General features: G+C 50.0%; 1 protein-coding gene across 1 annotated transcript; it reads left to right on the forward strand.

The window, feature by feature from the left end:
* The first annotated feature begins 984 nt into the window (after nucleotides 1-984).
* On the forward strand, nucleotides 985-24,535 carry wnt3 (wingless-type MMTV integration site family, member 3). The gene is made up of 4 exons (XM_035398884.1): nucleotides 985-1,380; nucleotides 18,058-18,299; nucleotides 21,919-22,184; nucleotides 23,952-24,535. Exons 1-4 carry the CDS (start codon nucleotides 1,301-1,303, stop codon nucleotides 24,429-24,431), a joined length of 1,068 nt encoding a protein of 355 aa, XP_035254775.1. The 5' UTR covers nucleotides 985-1,300; the 3' UTR covers nucleotides 24,432-24,535.
* Nucleotides 24,536-26,304: the final 1,769 nt, after the last annotated feature.

Consider the following 26,304-nt stretch of genomic DNA (forward strand, 5'->3'; position numbering starts at 1 on the left):
TTCAACACACCTGTGACGCACCACAACCTTGCCCGGAGTATGTTGTAATCCCACACACCCGCCATTCGAGAGTTGTGCGTCAGAGGTCGGAGGTCACCACAGGGGGCAATGTCTGTCCTGAATCTATAGCTTACGGTGGTTGATCAGGTGCCGTTTGCGGTGTCTTTCCAAACGATTTCCCTGAGGAGGTTCTCTGCCTTTTCACTCCCTCTCCCTCTCTCTCTCTCTTTCTCCCTCCCCCTCTCCCTTCCCGTCCCCCTCCCTGAGGGGCGTCAGTGTTTACAGCGGAAAAAGCGCTGCCTACGGGCCGCTTGGGTGTGCCACACCGGCTGCCAAGCTCATCCGTGGGCCTTTTATGGCTTTATTGCCGCTTTTGTGTCTATATTGCGATGGGGCAGACTACCCGCTGCCCCCCCGCCCCCGCCCCCGACCCCCAACCCCGCGGCAACGCAACCTAACTGCCCTGCTTGTATGTGTGTGTGTGTGTGTGGGGGGGGTGGGGGGGTGGGGTTAAATTAGATTTGGGGGAAGTATCTCCAAAATTTCTTCAGATCGGATGGGACACTTTTTTTAAGCATGTGCTCCGCCCCCTTTTATTCTTGCCACTCCCCCCCCCCCACCCCCCGCCCCATACGCCCCATAGCCCTCCATCTAACCCCCCCATGACTAGAAATATCATAAGCTCTCCCCCCTTTCTCTCTCTCACCCTCCCTCCCTTTTTTCTTTCTTTTCCACATTACCAGGGGGTGGTTAGTGATTGACAGGAGGGAACGAATAATAATTTTTTTTTTCATAACCCTAGGCCATCCTCTGTGATTGGCTCGCTGGCTGACATCTCTAAACGTTGTTCCTCTTCTTTTTTTCTTTAATATCAGCCCTCGCGATGAGCCGACCGGGTGGGGGGGTGGGGGGTGGGGGGGGGAGAATAGAAGGAGCTACCTTAGGGAAGAAGCTCAGAGAGAGGGAGGGAGAGAGGACAGACAGGCAGGAGCATACGCGCGCGTGTGTGTGTGTGTGAGGGAGAAAGAGTGCAAGTGTGTGTGCGTGCATGTGTCAGAGACACTCACACTCCTCACTGCAAGGAGACACACACACATCCATTTTTCTGTCCTGTTTGAAAAGAAGGGGAAAAAGAGGGGATAAAGAATCTTAATATTATCCCCCTCGTCCCCTAATCAACTTTTTCCTCCTCTCTTTTCAATTTTGGGATTTTTTTTTTTCTATTTTTTAAAATTTTTTCTTACCTGACTTGGAATTTAAACTGATCAATTTACCTGTCTGTCAAGGCAAGACATACCTCATGGATTTATACCTGTTTGGATATTTTATGTGCGTGTGGTTGTCCAGTTCCAGGGTGCATGGAGGCTATCCCATCTGGTGGTGAGTACCCCAACCCTCAGCTGCGTATCTACATAAACAGAAAACACAACACTGGCAGGAATCACTTCTTTGGTTATCATCTGAAGGGCAAATGCTGTAAACTTTTAATTTGACTACACGAGTGAAAAAGTTGCTTGATCCAAAGAAATCCAACCTCAACAGAGCTCTTAAAATACGAAAGATCCTCCCTGCTATTCCCGCAGTCTCTCTGGGTCCATCTCTCTTGTTCTACAAAGCTGCTTGCTGTGAGAGAGGCTGATCGGAGCTATTTTATGGAAGTGTTTTTTAAGTCTTTGGCTCTTTGACTGGATGTTACATTCGACGGTGGATGAGACAGGGATGACACAGGCTCACGAGCAGCCTGATCTGGGGCATTGTCTCCTGGTGCACCCCCTGCAGAAAGCTCCCAGCCCAGTCCCGACAACAGAGCGTTAATTGAGGAATTAGTATGATTATCCCTGCGCCGGTCTCAATACATTGTGCTACCCCGGCCACACAAAAAAAACAACCACACGGCTTGAGCTCTGAACTAAAAAAAAAAAAAAGATGAAAAAGCGTGAGGTCTGCCCTTTCATTTCATTTCAGCGCCGGTGCCGCTCGCGTTCAACCTGAGGCTCTGTTAGTGCGTCGCGTTGATTTATTTCTCTCATTAAGGGAGCACCACTCGGGCTGAGACCGGGAGCTTGTTTCTGAGGCTGCGGAGATGTTGGGAGCTTCCCCCATTTTAAAGGCGACGTCTGTCGGCGGGGGCTGAGACTCGGCCGCCCGTCCGTATTTTGTTCTCGGAGCCGCTGTACCCCTCGGATGCGACTCGGTCTCCCCTCACTGTCGACTTGATTTCAGGGTGCTGGGGCGCCAGTGCAAAACACACTGAATTTGTATTTTTTTTAAATCCTGTGCAGCTTTTTTTTTCGAGTCTAGATTGCTTCGTACCACAACAATTTCCAAGTTATTACTTCTGTCAAAATAAGCCAGAAAACTGGTTTTGACACATAAATGTTTTATTATTTTCTGTACATACCTCATACATGGTTCAAATTATCGTTTCTCTTTTGTGAATTCAGCTAGTATCAGTATTTGTTAACGGCTGCATTCAATTCAGAGAGCCATAAAGCAATTTAGCACTCTCTGGAAAGTTCCAAATATATATCTGGTGTTTCAGTTAGGGCTCTCGTGGTTAGCATGGTTAGCGTGGTTATCGGTTTTGCGTACGCACTTTTTCCCAGATTAATGCTGTTAGGTTTTCCTTTGTGAAAGGTTGTGATCGCTCAGACGGCCGGGCCTCGTTTTCCCTACTTTGCGGGGGCGCGACTGGCGTGCTCCCCCCCCCGCACGGTCACGTATGGCTCTTAGCGCAGAACTCTTCACTTAGCGCGGCTCGGGGAAAGCGATCCGAAAAACTGAAAAAGAGAGAAGCAGCAAACCAGCCCTCCTGCTAATGACCGGTGACAAAGAGATGTGGAGATGTGGATCAGCGTACCTCGGGGGGGACAGCGCCACGGTTCGCACGTGATCCTCCTCCGTCCTGACTCCTGGCGTCCTCTGGTTTGGTTCACGGGTCGTCGGAGCCGCCAAATGACTCAGGGGTACCTGGCTGCGTGGTGCCACCAGACACAGCTGACAGACGCCGCGGTGCGTTCTGTCCGGAAACCACCGAAATGCCCCCGGGAGGGGCCTCTCATGACACAGGTGTGACTGCCACCAAAACAATCCTCCCCCACCCCCAACCAAGTCTCAATAGGTACCGAAATCAAAGTGAAAGTTCAAATGAAAGAAAGAGAGAATGAAAAAAGTCAAATAGAAAAACATTGCTTCAGGTGAGGGCATATATGCTAGACAGGAAGCATTGCCCACTGTCCTTGCCATGGACACATACACACACACACACACATATACACACAAACAAACTCGCAGAAACGCACATGCATACAGGCACACACACAATCGTATGTGTGCATGCAATGCACATTCACACGTATGTACACAGACAATGGCATGCACGCACACACACAATCATACATGTGAAATCACTGACATGCACACACAGACACAAACACACACGCGCGCACACTGCTCTGTGGTGACAAGTGCAGCTCTGATGGGGCAAAAACATCGCAGGAGTCAACCACACAATCACAAGATGGCGGTTTTTAAAACATGACTGCATAAAGTGGTTTTCAAGGGAAAAGGTTAAAAGGCAAAGGGCAAGAGGGCTCTTCGGACCAGAGCGGTGTTGGGAAAAGTCCGCCAGAAGGGCTGGGGTGATGTGGCTGTGGAGGGTCAGAGAGACACGGACAGGCGGCGATTACCCCCAGCCTGACGGCACACCAAACGACATGCACCCCGTCTGGCGAACGGAGGCGGCTCGCTTTCGACCAACAGCCCCCCCAAACCCCCCCCCGCAGCTCCGCGGCTCGCCCGCGCGGGCGTCTGTCCCACGCGTGCTCCACATGAAAGACGCAGCCAGAGGGCTTCTCTCCGCGCCGCCCGCTACCGCTGCCGCTCCTTCTCCCCCGAGTGTCGCCTGTTCAATTACATCATGCCGGCTTAGCAAAAAAAAAAAAAAAAAAAAAAAATGAAAGAAAGAGAGAAAGAAAAAAACTTTCCAAACCAGAGCGAGGCCGCCTGGCGAGGCCGCGGCTTGTGTGTCGCGCACGGTAGCCTGAGCCCCGTGGCTGCGGACGGGTTTCCAAGCAACACGGGAGATCGGTTACAGCCGGGAGCCAATCGAAATTGCCGCCGACCGCGAGCCCGGTGTGTGGAACCTGACGTGCGGCTTCTGTTCCATCCTCACACGTCCACCACAGCCTGGAGCTGAACAGCGCTAAGGGCTAAGGGCTGAGGAAAGGCTCCCAGCCCAGGCCTCGCCCCAAACACCATCGATTCGTTGGTCACCGGGGAAAAAGAAAAGTTGTAATAAGGCATTTTATCACCACACAGTGATCAGTGATCAAAATTGGCGATCTAGCTAAATCTGGCACATTTACATCACATAATAGTGATGTTGATCAATGTGTATTGTCCCTGTCAAATAAATAAATAAATAAATGATAAATAAATAAATTCAAAATAAAGAAAAAGAGTGATGTATAAATCTAGTGTTGAACATTTCCATAAGTTGAAGACCTGTTAGAACCATCTGCAGTGTTTCTGCTTCGCAGGTCTGTGAAGCCCTTTCTGATGGCATTTTGGCTCAATCAACCAAGAAACTGCTGTGAAGAAAAAGAATCCATGCAAAAACACACAGCAGCAGCACTTCTTTGTCATATCTATTTTCATTTATGACACATGATATAATACAAAATATTATAGCTTTTGCTAAGGGAGTCGATTACATTTCAATAAACAAAAAAAAAATCTATAATGTTCCATGGGGATCTTTCAATTAATTAATTACATTGCAATGAATTCCCTTAAAATTGGCTGAATTCAAATGAAATTGACTCTGACTACATAATGAAAGTACTGGCAGCAAACTCCATTCTGCCACCTCCCAAACAGTGACTGATTTGGGACAGTTAAGGAGAAAGTGGTGATGACGAAAGGGCAAACAAGGGACAAACACCATTTAAGTGGGTCAGTTTTAATTGGGAACCAAGGAAAACACTGCATGTGCTTCTGTAAATAAGGCCCATTGAGCCATCTGACAGCCAAGAGTTCCTCCTTCACTGAGTGTGCTTACAAACAGTGCAGTTAATATGTAAGAAACTGGCACAGTGCAAAGCAGCACACACACAAAGCCTTATTTTAGTAGAAAATATTAGCTTGCTTTAAGTTATTTTTTGCTTCCATTACCCCACCTACAAATCTTGAAATTAGTAAAACTGCCTCACCTCCTTGGCTATTTTTTTGTCTTATTTCACAAGAAAGTAACAAGAACAATATTTTAAGCCTAAACATAAGACTAAAATGCTTGTTAAGATTGACTTTTTTTGTTTTTTCAGTGCACACACACACACATATTACATGTGTGTGTGTGTGTGTGTGTGTGTGTTCTTACCACTCACTCTTACACTTCCATTATCTCTACATGACTGCATAATAGACGATACAATGGCATCCTGTTAGATCTAAAATCTGTTAGGTGTCGATACAGTGGGGTAATACTGAGCACCGTTAAGGCTGTTCCAGGATGAGACTAAGCGTCCCACACTTCAGGGGCTGTGTGATGATGGAACATCACTCTGAGTGGCCTCTGTGAGTCAGGAGAAGTTCATTAATGTGGGGTAAAGGTAACAGTGAAGAGAGAAGCCATTGGTCAGTGCGCGCGCGTGTGCGTGTGAATTCGAGTGAGTCAGGGGTCGTTCTTTCAGTCCGGCCTTTCCCCGCCATTGTAAAAGCAGTGGAGCAAATCCGATCTCTCCCAGGGCAGCCGTGGGGACTGGGCCCTGGACTGGCCGTCCCCTGGAACCGGAATAATGACACGGATCTCATCTCCAGGACTCAGGAATGCCATTATCCCCCTGCCGCCCCCCGCCCCCCGCTCCACATCGGATGGGTTTAATGATTCCTGCCGCGGGACGGTCCGCTGTTTGCACTCCCGTGCGAGCGGATCAAGGATGTTGGGGATTCTCAAACGCTTCAGACGGAGAAAGGAAGGAAAACGAAGGGCTCACAAGCGAAGGAGTGATAAGGCTCCAGCGACAGCCACAGAAATGCACAGCGCAAACGCACCACAGGAAGACCGGACGCCATTTTGAAGTGCACAGTCAAAGCGGTCCAAACTTTCCACAGGACCTCGCTGACAACCTTCACTCTCTTCTCTCTTCCGCAACCCCATACAGTCAAGAGAGGTTTTATCCAAGCTCTGAGAGCAGTGGGTTCAGGTAGTAGACTCAGTTAATGAAGTGGCCTTTGTTAGCAACCTCTCTATAGGAGTGATGTGCGCGAACTGCACATCTGGCCTTACAGCGAGAGAATACGGGAGTACGTGTGAGAACTAGGGCCGGGATGTTGTACTACTGAACGAAACTGGCCATTCCGTACAATTCGGTGGTATTTCTTGTGACTGGAGTGCTTTCCCATGATGCAATGCTCTTCTGACAGGCTGACAGTTGTGTGAAAACGTCCTCCCTCCTCCGTGTGGCCTGTAGGGATATCAGCCCTGCAGGAGCCTGCATGCCCCAGCAGTGGGTGCTTTCCTCCCGAACCCAGTCACCTCCTACGCATCTTAACCACCGGCAGTGATTCAACCTGCCATACAGCAGGGGCTTTCAACCCAACCTGATCCAGGGACCCCCCATAGCCTCGAAGGTCACCAAGGGACCCCCATTACAAGTTAAAATGGGATAAATAAATAAAAAAATTTTAAGTTTCATATTTTAAAATATTTTCCCAAATCTCTAGTCAATGCAAAGCAAGTCTGGCCAGGGACTCCTCAACAGTACGTTCAAAGACCCCCAGGGGTCCGAAAACCCCCTGTTGAAAAGCCAGGGTTCTGAAGTGTAACAGACAATTTCAGGCAGCAGTTTATCTCCACCCTACTTGGGCTTTTTGTTCTAATTCTGATAAAAAGATCACTAGAAATAAGTCTGTAAAAGGTACATCTGTTCACTCGAGGTCAAATGCTGTGCAGTTAGAGAATTTCCCTTTAAGGACAGTGTGGCTTTAAAATTCAGGGCAGCAGGTTATATAGACCTACACAAAGAGACAGGGTGCTTTTCCCAGAAAAGCAAAATGTCTGACATTTTAGCTACATTTCTTGATCAGTACATGGATGACAGCCAGAGACTTTTTGTGTCCCTATAAGAAATGTTTCACTGTGAGTTCATCTGCAAGTGAACCAGTCTAGGTGTATACAGCCAATGAGCTCATTTAGCCAGTGTAACCGTACACATACACACTGACGCTCCAGGACCAGAACTGACCAGCCCTGCTGTAGCAGAAAGAGCAGTTGAGACTGGTGATGAATCTGTGGCAGTGCAGTCTCTCTCTGTACTGGAGCCGTGCTGGGTCTCACAGATGCTGAATTGCTGTGGTTTTATGTGTCATTAAGGCAGCGGTATAGTCCAATAATACTGCTGAATTTCATTCTTTGCCTCTGATCAGGACTGATTCATACATCAGGTGAGTGTAATCTCTGGTCGATCAAGGGGTATTAATTGGCTAATTAACAATCGGGTAGACAAGAAAACCAGCTGCACTACTGGCCTCAGATTTGAGTTTGGCGCATACTGGTGAAACAAATCTGTCAACAGTGACATGACAGAAAGATTGCTAGTGTCTTAAATATCCAGTGCCTCCTCAGTGAGATCTTAACTCTCAGACTAGAAAACCACCTCTGCTTTTCCTGTGGCTCTCAATGTTCTGCTCACTCATGAGGCACTAAAGACACAAGCTAAGAGAGTAGAAGAATATGCCACCAGCTCAAACTCTATGACTCTAGTTTTCTACAAAAAAATTTAAATAAGCACCTACTGAATTTTAGAGAATTCAAAAATCGGCATTAAACACTAGCCCTCCAGGAAGGAAACTGCCAACTTCAACCATCAGACAAAAATACACCGTGGCAGGTTTAAAACTGTGGGGTTCGCAGTCTATTGTCTCCAAAAAATGTGTTGAATGAGTGAACACAGGCATGGCAATGGAGATGCATGTGCCAACCTCCAACATGCTCCTCTCCTTGCACAAGGTCCAGCAAAATGATTTTTAAAATAGCTTTGTGTCCTTTTAAGTTCTAAGATCTGCACACGTTTTCCTGTAATGTCATGTCAAAAGCAAACTTTAGACCTTAAAGACAGGGAAAACTGGATAAGGAGAGGAATGTCACATTTCCACAAATGCACACACACACAGGCACACGCAGACAGGCACGTGTACGCACACAGACACACATACACACACACACACAAAGGCAGCTGCTTCTGAGGTACAAGCTCTACCTTAATTAATTATCACGAAAGTGACACATCTTCATCTTGATCCAGAGCGTGCCGTTCTCAGCATGTTGAAGCACTTTAAGCCTCCACAGAGAGAGGAGCAGTCACTCACAGACTCAGAAGGGCCTTAATTGTACATTTTAATCATCAGTTTATACAGACACACAGAGGCTGGTCGCCAAGTAACGCCTGTATCTCAGGGTAAAAAGGTTGGGCAGAGAGGTCAATGACCTCACTCTAGTTATCTCCCTGCCCATCATGCATTAGGAAGGGTGGCTGTCTGGTCACATGGGTTTGACCACAGAGCTGGACTGTGGTTGTGGTTGTGCTCACCACTGCAACCTCTTTCTCTTAAATGTGACCGGGCTGGTCCAACATTGTATAGTATGATATTGTGCCATCAGTCACTATCAGAAGACAGCTCTGGCACATTCTTAGTTGTGCTCTCATGAAGTAATATGGCACGAGCAGCAGTGCTGTATGGTGAATATGCCCGCGGCTACAGGGGAGCTGTTAGGCTGGACGCAAAGTGATACAGCATGTCCTGGAGTGCCGTATTGCTTTTATAAAATGGTTACAATGTACAGAAACTGATACAATATTATTTATTTTGGAATTCTTTTTCATAAGTAATGGTTTGCAAGCCAAGTGACATTGATTACAAACAGACAGTTTGAGTAACTGTTACAATATCAGATTTGCAACCACTGTAGAACACGGTCTCAGCCAATTAGCATCCTGGATCGAAACAACACGTTTTATAATCAAACGATTATTGCTAGTTTACCAGCAGCCGGTGCTGGTCCAGTAATACAGTGCTAGGTTTACCCAGCAGTATCTAATCAGCAGCCAATACTGAAGGTCCAAATCAGTTTTCAAATGTCACAACCATGACGGTGTCCGTCAACTACCAGCAGTGGCACACATAATATCACCAACGTAGCCAAAGTTGGCTGGAGATACATTGTAACATGCCAACCAACAATCACATGCGCCAGAAGTGAAACCAACTGAGGCACCAGATTTTAGGTGGAGCTATTGCTGTTGGTCAGTGTTGGAGCATTTCTGTTGGCCCTTTGACTTGTGACTGTACACTTAGTTGGCTTGAAGGTAAATTCTTCAAAAGGGCAACACTGGGTGTGCCAGGTGTACTGCACCATCTGATGTCAGTGTAAATCAGGAGGCTGCACTGGGAGATTGAGGGCGAGGGTTCAGAGTGGATGACTGTGGGATTGAATTTCAGCTGGTAAAAGGGCAATTAATATGCCAGGGGGGACCAGCAAAATATTATCTGATAAAGTTATCAGTCCTTGACTGATTGATGCAATTAACATTTTTCACTCTCAAAGCATATGGTTTATTCTGTTTGTCCTGTCATCTGTCAAACACCACAACAGAACTACACTGAAAAGGGACAGCATTCAGTGATTATTTTAAACTCCATTTCTTTAGGAGAATCTGCAGTATAGCTCAATGTAAAAGTCTAATGAAAGTCTATTACTGGACCATACCAGCTAAGATTTCCTCTGCTTTCACTGCAAAGGTGGAAGGAATCCCTCCACCCCTCCCCAATCCCCCTCCCCAGTCCACATTTTTACCACCTTCCATCAGCTGGGAAGGAGGGGGAGGGGGGGGGGGCAAACAAGGGAGAAATGATGGTTGGGACATTTTTCAGGAGTCCCTATCACTCTTTATCTGATCAGCCCGGAGCTACTGGACAACAGGTCAGGGCTGCAGAGAAGGGAAAACTAGAAACTGAACTACTGGGACCGTGCATTCCAGGTTCTCCGAGTCCCGTCCACGTTTCGCTAGCCCGTGGCGTGGATCAGGCCCGCTGGGTCTCCCTCCTCTTCCTCGTTTCTGCTACTGCCTCAACTTGGACGTGAAAGGGAGAGTTGTCTCAACGAGTGGGTGAAAAAAATAGTGTCTGATAAAACCGTGCTAGTTTTGTGACCATGTAAGTTACATCATAGCCCAGAGCCTAGCCTTCCCATTAGCCTGTGCAAGGGGAAGCATATTTCAGCTTGTCCTGTGGTAAACTTTATGCACATTAAGCTGACGTCACACTGGCCCTGGAAAATACTAATTTAACTATCAGAATTAAATATAACAGAAATATATAATACTATCTATAAGATACAACCGAATGTGGACTTATATGGGCAAAAAGATCATTTATATTTTAATTCTAGATTCTATAATTATCCTTAATTGTACTAAAACACATACTCAACTAATTTAAGACCTCAAAGACAGAGGTTAAATATGACATAGCTTCACCGAGTGAAGTAGTAAAAATTTGTAGTAAAATAATATTAATCCAGGAGCTCAAAATGTTAAACAATCAAAATTATTCATAGATTCTACGCCAGTACCATAACTAGTTAACAGCAGATATGACACACGCTTAATTTGACGCGGCTCTCCATATGTTACATAGTACCTCCGCCACAGGTGGATTGTGGGAAACTGTGACTGCCCTTGCTGGGCACTGCGTGTGGGGCCAGTGCCACGTCCTGTGCTTGTTGCCTTGTGAGGCATGTTGGGAAAGGTAATGGGCCTACATGTAGGAACAAAGACACCCTGCTCACCTCCCCTTCTCCCCACCGTCACCCAACACAACATCAATGTGAAGCTCTAAACAGTGCCTGGGGAGCAATGGCGAGAGGAATGGATTCTGACAGGTTGGGTCTGACTCTAATCCCTCTCAGTTCTTTCAGCTCTCTCTCTCTGTCTCTCTCTCTCTCACACACACACGCATGCATACATACTCTCTGTCTCACACACACCTTCTCACACATACACACACGCATGCACCCACACACTCACATTCTGTCTCACACACACTCACTTTCTCACACACACACAAACTCTCACTTTCTCACACGCACACACACTATCACTTTCTCACACACATGCACACACAAGCACACACAGACACATACACACACTATCCTGAGAACAGGAAGACAGGCGTCCACAGATTCACACACCTGTGAAGCTGCTGCTGGGTCTGGCTGGGATGTTGTCACTGGAGAGCACGCAGAATAGAACAGAACACCACCTTATTGTCCACACAGACATGGACATCTTAACAATGCTTCATCTTCCACAAGCACACCTGTGTGTGTGTCTGTGTAAGTATGTGTGTGTGTGTGCGTGCATTCCAAGAGCCGCCCACTCACACAGCTGAAGAGACTGTCTGCATCACTTAGAGAAACGTCATGTGTTACAGAAAGGTGGGCTGTATGAGTATCTGTAAATCAGTCTTTGGGTAAAAGGCGATGAAAAATGGCAGACAGGGCAACACATGTCAAAGATCACAGACTAGAGAAAGTGGGTCAAATTTGGTGGGACTGCATAAGCGTAGGACTGCATACGCAAGCAGCATGAGAGGGAAAAACAAACGGAAGTAGCCGAGTAGATGTGTCCCAAATGAGACTATGAATATTAAAAAAGTTAGTGAGAGCATGACTGAGAACACCTCATACTACAGCGCTCTGCGCCGCTGCTAGGGGTCCAGGGGGCCGCAGCTTTTTCGGTTTATAGGGCAAGAGGTGCGTTTAGCCACTTGGTCACTTAAAAGACATCGAGCAAGTAAAAAAAAATTATAAAAATTGAAGAATAAAGAACAATTTTCATGCAAGGCTTGGTAGACCTCTGTGGGTTTAAGGTAATTTTGGTGTCTGGGTGGGTGCTGAGGTCATAGGTCACAAGTTCAAAAGTTGAGAAGGTCCTGGTTCTGATCAAAACTGTTCAGGAGCTTAATCTAGAGCTTCAAGTAATGTAGTCAGATATCTCGTATATAGTTCTATATAGTCTGATATTTAATGCTAACAAGGGATTTCTAATTATCCAAGAAAATGGGCATGGTTTAAATTTCCCCTATTGCATTTGCTTAAAAAAGTACTGCATCTTGAACTTGAATTCCTTTAAGGGGAAGGGGGACCATGTGTCTCAGTCTATAGGACAGTGCATATGGGACTCTCAGTCCCATATGCAAATCCCCCATTCTATTGTGGGGGGGGGGGGGGGGGGGTCCATTTCTCTGTTATGGTACTTACTTACAGTGGTCCCATCTCTTCCTGTAAATTGTTCTACTGCCCCCTGTGTGAACAAGCTTGTAACTACACGAGTACAGGTTGACTGCTATCCTTTTCTTACATAAGGGAGAGATTTTCTATAAAATATAATTTAGAAATGGCAATGCTTTTATTGGATATGTATAGTAGTGAGTGGGCATTATTTTCCATAATCAGAAAAAACAAATTTGCGCAAAATAATACATTTATTTTATTGCATAAGACAAAGATAAACGTTCCATTTTGACTGGACCATTCCTGATGGTGAAAGCTATTATTCATCATTCATCTTAAATTATTTTAAAGGTCTTCCCCCTGTGTGCAGACACTATTATCCAAACCTACATGCTAGAAACAAGAGGATTTCCAGAGTAATGAGGATGGTAAAGGGAAAGAAAGTTGCTTAGGTGCTTAGACATCAGTAGCTGAGACACATATTGTACAATTATCCCTAATGACAAAAATGGTGTCATTTCGTAAGACACATTGGCCTGGACTCTAACTAATGTTAGACCCTACCTGAGTCATGACCAAATGCAAGATTTAAAAAAATACTTTTTCCTGAACACTTGTATTGCTTGTATTTCAAGTGAAATTTAATGACAAATGTTGACAGTTGCTGTTCTCAGCCTATACATGTTGTTCAGTTGCTTCTGATTTTCTACAGACTGATGAGCAACAATACAAGAGGCTCGACTAGTAAAATAGGGCAACGAATTTCGCTGAGCTTGTATTGTTCCTGTATTTACCATCAAAGCACTTAGTTGTCTAGAGACAAGCATAATAAGACATAATTCAGCACACGGCCAGTTTATTTCCCTGACGTAAGACAGAGCAGGGAATAACCCTCAGGTTCAATGTCAACGGCGCTTTTGCCTCATTTTGTCCAAGATGCACACTGTTGAAGCCGAACTGAAAGGCTATTGCGTGAGCGATTCTCTCAACATTGCAACATCAAAGGAGCAGCGTCGGCTTGGACACATCAAGTGAAAACGGGAGAGGATTAATTATTTCGACATTACGAACAGCTCTCATGGCCTTCCATGAAAATCCTGTGAGCCACTTTACCCCCAGGAAACCCAGAGAGCTTCTGAAATGCTACCTCAACGGTTGCTTACTTGCTGTTGCTTGTTGTCGTTCACAACAGGCAAATCTCTGCAGTTTGCAGCTATGCCAGGATTTTGCAAGAATATTCTATCTGGGCACTGTGCATCCACACAGGCTCTCTTTTGAGACAAGGCAAGTTCAGGTATGTTTGTTCATTAGATCTTCGTCCAGTATTGATAAACTGATAAAACAAATGGAATAAGAAAATTCAGCGAAAGTGAATTGCCATCAACCACAAACCTAACATGACTCAGCCGGGCCTTGAGGAGCACGCGTCATTTGAAGGCTGTAACGCAGGGAAGCCCCGCGTCTTTCTCTGCACCTGCGTTTCGAGGCGCCCCGTTCGCTCGCGCCAGAGCGAGCCGCGCGGCTCTACAGCGATTGCATCCCCGATTAGGTCCACGCCGTGTCGCGGCACGCCATCTGCGCTTCCAACGGCGACCGCGAGTGCTGGGACCACACGTTCCCTTCCGCTGTGGAGCCTCTGGCCGGACGGAGCTCGTTGGGCGCCGGCCAGTCCACGGGCGGCGCCCAACACGATACCGCCGTGCGTGCTCCACGCAAACAAAACCACTGTGTGCGCGTGTGCGCACGTGCGTGTGTATGTAAAGCCGACCAGTAAAGCCCAGAGATTGATGTGTGTTCGTGGTGTCCAGAGCCCACAGAGCCCACAGAGCCCACAGAGCCCACAGAGCCCACAGATCCCACAGAGCCCGTGCACTCTGGAATGACTCCGGTCAGCCACTCACTCACCGGCGGGGGAACGAACACCCCCTTTACATCTTGTGAAGGACTGGAAGTGATTTACACACCCTCTCTAATGTCATGGAAGGTGTACGTGGGGACCCGCGCCGGTGTGAACACCTTAGGAAGACATTCAGCCGGTCTGCGCAGGGCAAGCGTTAAAGGCAAACACACCGAAAAATATAACCCCCGGGCATTTATACGCTTTATAGCGGCTTTCGTACCATTTGCCTGCACTCTTTAAAAAAGCAGTTGTTCTCTGTCACAGGTTCACTGGCAGGGCGGGATGTAGCAGTTGTTCTCTGTCACAGGTTCACTGGCAGGGCGGGATGTAGCAGTGGTTATCTGTCACAGGTTCACTGGCAGGGCGGGATGTAGCAGTGGTTATCTGTCGCAGGTTCACTGGCAGGGCGGGATGTAGCAGTGGTTATCTGTCACAGGTTCACTGGCAGGGCGGATGTAGCAGTGGTTATCTGTCGCAGGTTCACTGGCAGGGCGGGATGTAGCAGTGGTTATCTGTCGCAGGTTCACTGGCAGGGCGGGATGTAGCAGTGGTTATCTGTCGCAGGTTCACTGGCAGGGCGGGATGTAGCAGTGGTTATCTGTCACAGGTTCACTGGCAGGGCGGGATGTAGCAGTGGTTATCTGTCACAGGTTCACTGGCAGGGCGGGATGTAGCAGTGGTTATCTGTCACAGGTTCACTGGCAGGGCGGATGTAGCAGTGGTTATCTGTCACAGGTTCACTGGCAGGGCGGGATGTAGCAGTGGTTATCTGTCACAGGTTCACTGGCAGGGCGGGATGTAGCAGTGATTATCTGTCACAGGTTCACTGGCAGGGCGGGATGTAGCAGTGGTTATCTGGCAGTGCGATAAAGCAACAGGGCACACTGAGCTTTTTGTAGCTTTATTGTGGTTTTTAAAAGGCCCAGCAAAGCGCAAACTTTTTTCTTTTTTTTCTTTTACAAGTTCGGGGGGTGGGGGTCGCTTAATGAGAATAAATCCCTGCCTGCTTAAAACTTTTTCGGCTTTCTCTCCTAAAGCCCCCAGTCCCCCCCCCCCCCCCCCGCCCCGAATCCCCTCCTCCCTACCTTTGAGAGCTTTTGCACACATAATACAGGCGAAACCCGTTCGGTTAACCCCCCACCCCCCCCACACACACACACACACACACACACACAGGAGCTCCACCCGCCTGCCTCTCTCCTGCAGCCGTGTTTCTGAGCTGCTCAGAGCGCGTGGGGAGGGGGTGGGAATGGGGGGCATGAGAGAAGCATCTCGGGGCGGAGGAGCTCCTCGTGCCAACTTGCTGACACGTCAAAATTTCAGCCAATCAGAGGCGAGATGTGCAGTGCCTCTGTCGGCTGATTAACCCCGATGGGGGGGGGGGGGCGGTGGATTGCCTCAGCCGTGGCTTCTGTAACAAAGACACAGTGCCCCGGTGAACTCCCACACCCCCTCCCACGCGTGACAAAGCCCCAGCCCCCCACCACCCACCCCCAACATTACCCCGGAGCCCGCAAACAACGTTCAGCTCCACGTTCAGCTGCACATCAAAACCGACAAAAGTTGAAAGGAGTCAAAAAAAAAGGTTTTTCAAATAAATATACCTACAGTTCAGAAGGTTATTGGGAAGTTAAAGTTGCACAGGTTACTGGGAAGTTAAGTGTTGTGAAGGTTCTTGGAAGGTTAGAGTTGGGAAGGCTACTGGAAAATTAGGGTTGGACAGGTTACTGGAAAATTAGGGTTGGGAAGGTAAGAAGTTTTTTTAATCTCTGCTGTTGCTACTGTGCTGTTGTGGGCTGTGTGGTTGGAGATGGCGGTTATAAATTAAATAAATCAAGCTACCGTTTGGAAGGTTATTGGGAAGTTAAGACTTGGGAAGGTTATTGGGAAGTTAAAGTTACGAAGGTTACTGGGAAGTTAAGCGTTGGGAAGGTTCTTGGGAAGTTAGGGTTCGGAAGGTAATTGGGAAGTTAGAGTTGGGAAGGTTCTTGGGAAGTTATAGTTGGGAAGGTAATTGGGAAGTTAGAGTCGGGAAGGCTATTGGAAAATTAGGGTTGGACAGGTTACTGGAAAATTAGGGTTGGGAAGCTATAGACGTTTTTTTAATCTCTGCTGTTGCTACTGTGCTGTTGTGGGCTGTGTGGTTGGAGATGGCGGTTGGTCGGGGGGGCGGCGGGGTGGGGGATTGCTAGGGAGGTGGGGTGGAGCTGGCAGCGGGGATGTTGGGGTGTCATAGCTGCCTGCCAGTGGAGCTGGCGATCGCGTTGCGCCCCGCGGGTGCTGATGTCACCGCGAGCAGCTGTGATCACGCCGGTCGGACGAGCTTCTCTCCGCTCCGCGGTGCACATCCCACAGCGTGCCTGTCATTCACACCGAGCCCCGCCCACCTCGCCCAGCACAAACCGCATCACAAACCAACCAGCACCCGCTCAGACCTCGGCAGGGACACGACTGCCGGAGGAAACGTTATTTTAAGCGCTGAGAAACGAGGTGTTACACGCCATGTTCCACCGTGCATCTACAGACGTATCACCTTTCGGTTAAAAGAGTCTTAAAAGTTGTATTTACCCGTGCAGTTGTAACAAATACACGGCCAGTGAAACCCGCTCTGGTGTTATCACACAATGGGAGTAATCCAGCAGCGTAACCGAATCTGCTTCTATTCAGCAGCGAAAGACGCCAGGCTTAGCATAACTGTACACAAGCGCCAAAACAGCTATGGTTAGGAAACATGGACAAGATTGCAAGAGGTTTGAGTTTATAAATAAACAACAAAACTGGTAAAGAACTGATAGAAATGTCATTGCACAAGCTGGTAGCTACTGGAAGCTGTTAGGCAGTTTTGTTGGAGCCTGTCAGCAGGGTAAACATGTTAAAACAGGGACATGGCAAATGTCTGTATATTTCTTCTGCGAAGGAGAAAAGAAGCCTATTAAAATTAATTACCCCAATGAAATTATAATGTTTTTTGGCAACCGCGGCGGGCTTGGATGGCATCAGTTTGATGTTTAATCCCGGTTTGGTGGATGTCGTCACCGGACGAGACAATAGGGGTTTTGATCAATGCGGCCCGATTGATACCTCGGCCTGGATGAACGCTTGAGCCGCTCTCTCTCTCTCTCTCCCTCTCTCTCTCTCTCTCTCTCTCTCTCTCTCTGCTGATAGTCACTGCGTTCCATTTGGGGGTGGGGACCACATAAATGCAAATTTATTTGAGCAGGTCAAGAGACTTGTGGGGAGATTTGCACACTTAAGACAAAAGCTGACAAGAGTTTCCCCACTGTTCTCGGTCATGGTTCCACAAATTACTCCTGAAGACGCCCAAATGTATCACCGGTGTGTCATGGAGGAGAAGGCGAGGGGAGCTTCTGGACTCGAGGAGGCTGTAAGTTGGAGCAAACAGATTTAGTGGCAATACTTTGGAGCACAAAAGCAGAGGAGTGTTAGGCTGAGGCACAGGAGTTCAGACAATAGGCTGGGGAGCCTACTGATAGTATCCCACAGCACACCACGGCAGTACACCAGCGCTGGACTGGGACTGCCGACAGGTTAAGGGTTCAAATGCAGGCTGTGCTTTTGCATAAACAGTTCCAGAAACAGTAGTAAAAGGGTTAAAAAAATATCCTGTACTGGTGATCTATAAGCACAGCAGCTAAATGAGCAGATGCTAGCTTCCTCTTCACAGCTTATGCCTCCTCATCAAGAGCTCTTCTGACTCTTGCCAGACCGTCATTGTAATAAGATTCCGATCTTAATGGGCCTGCCTGGTAAAACAAAGGTCAAATAATAAAAAAATAAAAGACTAATTAAAATAAAGCTGAGTAAAGGTGTTTTGTGGCGTCTGGTTCCCCCCCCCCCGTAGGTCCCTGGCCCTGGGGCAGCAGTACTCCTCTCTGGGCTCCCAGCCCATCCTGTGCGGCTCCATCCCCGGCCTGGTGCCCAAGCAGCTCCGCTTCTGCCGCAACTACATCGAGATCATGCCCAGCGTGGCCGAGGGCGTCAAGCTGGGCATCCAGGAGTGCCAGCACCAGTTCCGAGGGCGGCGCTGGAACTGCACCACCATCGAGGACAACCTGGCCATCTTCGGGCCCGTGCTGGACAAGGGTGAGGCAACAGGATCCCCGCTAACAGCGTTAGCGCTCCACAGTCTGCCCCACAACCGTCCTCCGGCACGGGAGCCATTTTAAAAAACAAAAATCATTTTCCAGAAAGAGGCGTGGCACACTGTGGGTCTCAGCAAGCACAGGTAATGACGGCTGGTGTAGCTACGGGCTGAAGGCACACCGTCTGTTCCTTCTCCAAAACCCATCTTAAAATTGACATCTGAGCAGGTTTGGTTCAACAGTTCAGTTTTTTTATATTTTCAAAGCTGAAAGAATTCTGAACATTTTACCAATTTAAAAAACGTGGTTCTGCAAACTGTGTGACAATGTATCAGCAGAATTAGCCTGCGATTCCCAAATCAATCAATCAATCAATCAATCAATTAATTAATTAATCAAATTTTATTTGTATAGCTTATTTTACAGCAGTTGGCACAATACGCTTTACAGCAAATCAGTGCGAGACCCTTTCACAGAAGCACAGTAATCTGGACAGGCCCTGCTACACCATGATGTCATTCCCATTCACACTGGCCGCCACGGAGCAAACAGCACCCTTCTCAGTCTGAGATCCGCAAAACGACACACAGAGGCGCTCCATTAAAGGAGGCAGAAATAAGACGCTCGATACCGTCTAAGCCCCAAAGAGCACAGAGCCCGTTTCACACTGAGCGAAGCGCACAGGAAGTCCATCAGCCCCCGTGTCAGAGGGACAGGGACAGAGAGCAGCAGCACGAACCGCCGTGGTGCCGAAGCAAGATGGAAGGGAGGCAGAAAGGGGAAGGGGGGGGCAAATGAGATTATGAGCATAAGAAAAGGCCCGGGGGGGGCGGGGGGAGGGGGGGGGGCGGTTCAACCCCTACTGCGCGCGAGGGCCAGCGCGAGCCGTCTCGCTGCTCCTCACCCAGCCCGCTCCCACGGACGCCCCCATTCACACGCCCTCTCGACTCTGACACCAAGAACGGGGGCTCAAAGGGAACCTCCCTGCCAGGGCGCCGGAGCGAGGCTGCAAGGGGGGGGGGGCTGGGGAGAGAGGGGGGCAGAAGTTTAGGAAGAGTATGGGTGTGTGTATGGGGGGGGGGGAGGGGGGCAGAAGTTTAGGAAGGGTATGTGTGTGTGTCTATGTATGGGGGGGGCAGAAGTTTAGGAAGGGTGTGCGTATGTGTATGGGGGAAGGGGGCAGAAGTTTAGGGAGGGTATGTGTGTGTGCATTGAGGAGGGGGGCAGAAGTTTAGTAAGGGTATGTGTGTGTGCATTGAGGAGGGGGGCAGAAGTTTAGTAAGGGTATGTGTGTATGCATTGAGGAGGGGGGCAGAAGTTTAGTAAGGGTATGTGTGTGTGCATTGAGGAGGGGGGCAGAAGTTTAGTAAGGGTATGTGTGTGTGTCTATGTATGAAGGGGGGGGGGCAGAAGTTTAGTAAGGGTATGTGTGTGTGCATTGAGGAGGGGGGCAGAAGTTTAGTAAGGGTATGTGTGTGTGCATTGAGGAGGGGGGATACTGCCATGGATTCTGCTGGGGGGGGGGGGTGCTATAGGGAATGCCAGCTCGGGCAGAGCTGGGCCTCGGTGGCGTGCGCAGCCGGGCTCTTTGTGTGGGTAATACGGTGTGACACAAGGGGAACAAAGGCGGATTCAGGGGCCGATTCAGGGGCCCAGCAGGTAGCGGGAGCGGCGGTGCTCTCGGCTGACAGCCAGCCCTCAGCGGGGCCCGCAGTGCGAAGACGGCGCTGGGAAGGGCCTCGCCCGAGCTGGCTGCGCTCTCCCCCGACCCCCCCCCGTCCCCCTTGCCGCCCCCCCGTCCACCGTCCCCGCGGCCAGCCCCCGCTCGCTGCCCAGCGAGCACTGGCCACACCGTGAGGCGAGAAGGTCCTCAGTTTGCATGTTTATCTGACAAACACCTCTCATAATAGCGCCCTTCATGACAGATAAACCCTAACCCCAACAAACACAGGAAACAGCCCAGTGGAGCAGAGCTTCAAAGTATGACACCGTAGGTCAAAGTTCATTCGGAATGAATACCTCTATGGATAAATGCAGCAATCTTTCTGCTTGAACAATAGAGGCAGCTCTGTGTATGGGGGGCTGGGGGGGGGGGGGTTAGGCTCCTGCACATTTGACTAGAAACAGAAATCATCGGCGAGGCTACGGCTCCTGCAGCCTTGAAGGCGTGCGGATGGCGGCCCATTAGGCGGTAACGGGAGCCCGTTCACACGGTGCACACGTCAGATTTACAACAGCGGCGCGGAGCGGAGGATCAAACGCGGACAGCGAGTCTGGATCTGGTCTCCGTTCCCCATGACCTCATGACAAGGCGGCCGCGCCCGCGGCGGCGGCTCCGCCCCCCCTCCCCCCCCCCCACCCCCCCCCACACCCCCCCCACAGCGGCACGTCTCTCCGCCCGGGTTTCAAAGGTCCGGTGTCGCCCCTGATGCGCGCTAGCCTCCCCCCTCCGGACGGCGGGAAAGCGTCTGAGGAATGTTTTTCTTTTTTTTTCTTTCCTCGTGAAGCGCCCCCGGGGGGGCGGCGGCGGCGAAACGCGGCAGGTACCTCCGCGGCTCCGGTTTCGGGAGGCATGTGCTGAGAGATGGAGTTACGCCCCTCTCCGAGCGGGGCGGCTTACTGTGAAACCGGACCCCTTTTGTTTCCCCCGATCGAGCACACTTACCGCGGCTCACCTGTTTCCCCAATCCCCGCCGGAGGGCGAGAGGAGGGAGGGGGTCGTCCCGGCTGCAAACTCGCCTCGCCTCTTTCGACGCGGGGCGGCCGGGGCGTGGGAGGACCCGCGACACCAACGTCCCGCCGGTATCCCTCACGGTGCCTGGTCCCGAAAAGCACTCAGGTTGTCCCTGAAATGAGGAACCCGAGTTCAGTCAGGCACACATAAGGATGGTTCAGGACTCTTGCTTTAGGTGAGATGATCTGTGAGGCTTACACAGTACAGAGCACACATGAAAAGAGAAGCATGCTTGCCAAACTCCAGATCTAGCGTAGCAGGATGTTCTTACGGGTATTCCGGCTTTCCCCTTCCTGCTCACAGGGTGCTGTGATGCACATCCTTCAGAATCCTGGGTGACAGATAGGCAGCTAACGCTTCAACAGTCTGGCAAGTTATCTGCGCAACACAGGCAGCCAGCACACGTAGCGCAGGTGTAGGAGGACTGGAACCTGGACAAGAAAGCTGCGAGGCTGAGTTTGAGGCGGAACACTGTTATTGAACACACCGCAAAAGCTCCAACATGTTCAGGATTATTTGCATGACACTTCAGGTGATGTCATGATGGAACAAATCCATTAGTAGGGCATTGGAATGCAGCGTTTGATTCAGCTGGAAATTAACAGTGTCAATCAGTCAGTGACTAGCACCATTCTGTTTTCAGTTTAGTGAGTTACCAGCGCTGTTAAAAATAGCCCTTTAAAGATTTAAAGAGAACAAAGGAGCTCATCTTGGTCATTTCCATGCATTCCAGTTCTCATGGCCGGCCCATAAAGTAAATTAATGGAGTAGTCGCCAAATTGAGTGATGTTTTTAGTGTACCATCCTGCAGTGCACATCGGTTGCACTCCACTGTTCGGGACATACCTGTGTGACGGGCTTCCTCCCCTTCCTTCCTCTTCCTCAGCTACCCGGGAGTCGGCGTTCGTGCACGCCATCGCGTCGGCCGGGGTGGCGTTCGCCGTGACGCGGTCCTGCGCCGAGGGGACCTCCACCATGTGCGGCTGCGACTCGCACCACAAGGGCCCGCCCGGCGAGGGCTGGAAGTGGGGCGGCTGCAGCGAGGACGCCGAGTTCGGGGTGCTGGTGTCCCGCGAGTTCGCCGACGCCCGGGAGAACCGCCCCGACGCCCGCTCAGCCATGAACCGGCACAACAACGAGGCGGGCCGTACGGTGAGAGACGCGGCGCTACTTTAGGGTCACAGGTATGGCGGGAAGGCAGAGCGGAGACGCAGTGTGGGTGCAGGTCTTTGTTGTAGCCTAGCACTAAAACACCTGAATCTACCAATTAACTACTCATAGTCATCCATTAAGACCTTGATAAGTAGAATCAGGTGTCTTATTACTTGAAACAGACCATTTGAGACAGAGCATTTAGGTATAGCATGAAAATTATAAAGGTCACATAAATCTATCCCCAAGGTCAAAAAGCACCAAGGTCTTCCTGGTCATTTGGAAGGGCCGAACGATATCACTACAGAAAATCCGTTTGATTCTACCCCTGCAAACTGCAGCTAAATATTCTGGGATTCTGTGTCTAAAATACATGTTTAAAAAATGAAATCTGAAGACCGCATATAACTCATCTGCCATGATGGAGTGACGCTGGAATTGTCAAACCATCAGGTTCCCATTCACGAAAGGTGTCTTCCAATTAAAAATAATTTGTGTAGAGGAAATATGGGAGAAAGAAAAGTGTGTGATTTGTCGGGACAATCAGCCTGAGTGCAGCAGCACCGTGGCTCTCTGATCAGCGCGAGTATCCCTGTCCCCGATGCCATGTCAGCTTTCAGTGCTCCCCTAGCGCCCCCAGGAGGTGCCCGGGACACGAAGTCAGAGCGCCCCCCCCCAACCCCACACCCCCACCCCCACCCCCACCCACCACACCACACCTGCCAAAAGGTGCCACAAACACCTGCCTCCGCGGCAGGGGAATTCTGTGCGCTAAATATAGCGTGGAAATTACAGCAAACAAAGCCAAAGCGGAGGAGGCTAGCGCGCTAGGCCGCTAGGCCGCTGGCGGGCCCGGGACGTCACCGCAGCTTAGCGGAGCGCTGCAAGGACCTGCCTCGCCGCTACGCAGCCGCGGAACACCTGCCGCCCCGGGGGGGGTCCAACCCTGAACCCGGATCACACTCGGGCAGGTGATCTGCTACCCTCTAAGGTCACAGAGCCCTGACTCACACCCCCAAATCCCCCCCTCCCCTCCCCCCCTCGTAACTCCCCTCTCAGTCATTTTCCATAACTGTAAAAGAAAAGAGGCAGCACCTCACTTTGAACGCTGCTCAGAGCTGACAGACGCATTATTACCTTGATGAGGTCATACAGACACACGGGCCTCCTTTTTGAAAAAAAAGGACAAAACAATTACGTGACTTTTATTTGATTGTGATGACCAGCCTGTGCCTGCCTGCCTGCCTGCCTGCCTGGCATGCCAAATGCCCATCGTATGAACACACACCAGTAAGATATAAAGGTTTGATGTATGCAGTGCACGTGTAAAGGTCTCTCTGTGTATTTTAGTCGATATGTAAGTATATATGTTTACGTACATGTCACATTACAGGCATTTAGATACTCTTGTTCAGATTTCAGATGGATACTTGTTGAAGCAGATCAGGTTAAGTACCTTTCCCAAGGGTACAATGGTAGTACCTCACCTGAATTGAACCTGCAACCTTTACACTGTTCCTTACCCATTACCCATTACACTGCACTGTGTATATGAGTGCTGCAGTGACTGAGACTGCCCCCAGTGTGTGTGAGTGTGTGTGTGTGTGTGAGTGCTGCAGTGACTGAGACTGCCCCCACCTGTGTGTGAGTGTGTGTGAGAGAGAGATACAGTGACTGAGACTGCCCCCCTGCCCCCCCGCCCCCCTGTGTGTGTGTGTGTGTGTGTGAGTGCTGTGTTGACAGACGGCTGTTCCCCTCCCGCTGCAGACCATCCTGGACCACATGCACCTGCGCTGCAAGTGCCACGGGCTGTCGGGCAGCTGCGAGGTGAAGACGTGCTGGTGGGCGCAGCCGGACTTCCGCACGCTGGGCGACTTCCTGAAGGACAAGTACGACAGCGCCTCGGAGATGGTGGTGGAGAAGCACCGGGAGTCGCGGGGCTGGGTGGAGACGCTGCGCGCCAAGTACGCCTTCTTCAAGCACCCGACGGAGCGCGACCTGGTCTACTACGAGAGCTCGCCCAACTTCTGCGAGCCCAACCCGGAGACGGGCTCCTTCGGCACGCGGGACCGCGTCTGCAACGTGTCCTCGCACGGCATCGAGGGCTGCGACCTGCTCTGCTGCGGCCGCGGCCACAACACGCGGACTGAGAAGCGCAAGGAGAAGTGCCACTGCATCTTCCACTGGTGCTGCTACGTCAGCTGCCAGGAGTGCGTGCGCGTCTACGACGTCCACACCTGCAAGTGAGGCCGGGCGTGCGGCGCACGGACTGTGCGGCTCGCGCAGCCCCAGAAACACGCAGACAAACGCGAAAACACACGCGCGCACACATGAACACACACGCAAGTACACGCGCACACAGGCATGCATGCACGCATTTACACATACACACACACACACACACACGCATGCATGCACGCATTTATACACAAACATACACACACACACACACACATACGCAGGCACGAATTTACACATACACACACACACATACGCAGGCATGCATTTACACACAAGCATACACACACACACACACACACACAGATACGCAGGCACACACACAAAAAGGCACTTCTATACCGAAATCCTTTCTTTTACCTTTATTCAAAAACCATTTGAGAGAAAGCCACTCCCCCAGCACTGTCAGACTTACAGAAGGTCCGGGCCCATTGGGGGGAGCTGTTTCTTGGTCCCCAAATTACTCCTCCGCTCCCCCTCCCAGCAACATTGAGATTCACTTGAGATTGAGATCCACCCCTTGCTTAAATCTGATCCTAACCACAGGAGGCTGGGCGACTGAACTGTTCTTCAACTGTAAGAGAATCAGAGCAGATAGGGCCGTTCAGTAAGAGCGTGTGCAGCCGTGTAGGGATGTGTTCCTCTCCTGAATGCTGAGCAGCCCTGCTCTCTCCTGCTCACAAAACCCACACTCTCAAGCTCAGGTCTTGGAGGCTGTGCACTGAAGCAAGCCAAGGCCCTGCACCTGCCACTAATGAGAACATGTGAGATCACAAACAATATCAGGCCCCACCCCCACCCCCCGTACCCTGAGTCAAACCCCTGCAGTCAACCTGGATACCTGAATAAGCTACAGCGCGATTCCATCGGAGCACATTTCTGAAATGTGGGCGACGGCCTGAAGAGAGGGGTACTGCCTTCTCACAGCAATAGAAGCTCCCCCCAGTAATCCTTATTCAGCTGCATGTATGCAAGAGAAGGGCCAGAGAACCCAGAAAACAAAGAGCTTTCATTCATTCCTGTTTATACAGTCCTCTATGCCTCAGTGGAACAGATGCAACTTCAATTCTCCTGCCTGGTGGAATTTGCACTTACGATAATTAACATTAGCGGTAATGACCGGGAGATTTAGCACTTGCTCGTTTCTTTTAACCCAATTAAATTTCACATCGTTGAGTTCATACTGCAGTGCTTTCTTCTCATCCCGAAATTTCTCTTAGCATTAATAAAAAGGGGGAACTAGCCAACAAGAGCCGAAAAGGCCTCTGGGATGAAGGTGAAGATGTAACGCGTGGACCATATCCATGCTTTGCGCTTGAAAGTTCTGCCACGAACCCCAAGGCACGAGCACGTAGACCTCCTGAGGATTTTATTACCACTGGAAACGGGGCAGGAGAGCTCTGTGCTCTTAGAAACGGGGCAGGAGAGCTCTGTGCTCTTAGAAACGGTGCAGGAGAGCTCTGTGCTCTTAGAAACGGGGCAGGAGAGCTCTGTGCTCTTAGAAACGGGGCAGGAGAGCTCTGTGCTCTTAGAGACGGGGCAGGAGAGCTCTGTGCTCTTAGAAACGGGGCAGGAGAGCTCTGTGCTCTTAGAGACGGGGCAGGAGAGCTCTGTGCTCTTAGAAACGGGGCAGGAGAGCTCTGTGCTCTTAGAAACGGGGCAGGAGAGCTCTGTGCTCTTAGAGACGGGGCAGGAGAGCTCTGTGCTCTTAGAGACGGGGCAGGAGAGCTCTGTGCTCTTAGAAACGGGGCAGGAGAGCTCTGTGCTCTTAGAGACGGGGCAGGAGAGCTCTGTGCTCTTAGAAACGGGGCAGGAGAGCTCTGTGCTCTCAGAAACGGGGCAGAGGGCAGGATAAATATCATCTGGGCCAGCTGGAGAAACA

Source organism: Anguilla anguilla, chromosome 17, assembly GCF_013347855.1.
Source record: "Anguilla anguilla isolate fAngAng1 chromosome 17, fAngAng1.pri, whole genome shotgun sequence".
Lineage (NCBI taxonomy): Eukaryota > Metazoa > Chordata > Actinopteri > Anguilliformes > Anguillidae > Anguilla > Anguilla anguilla.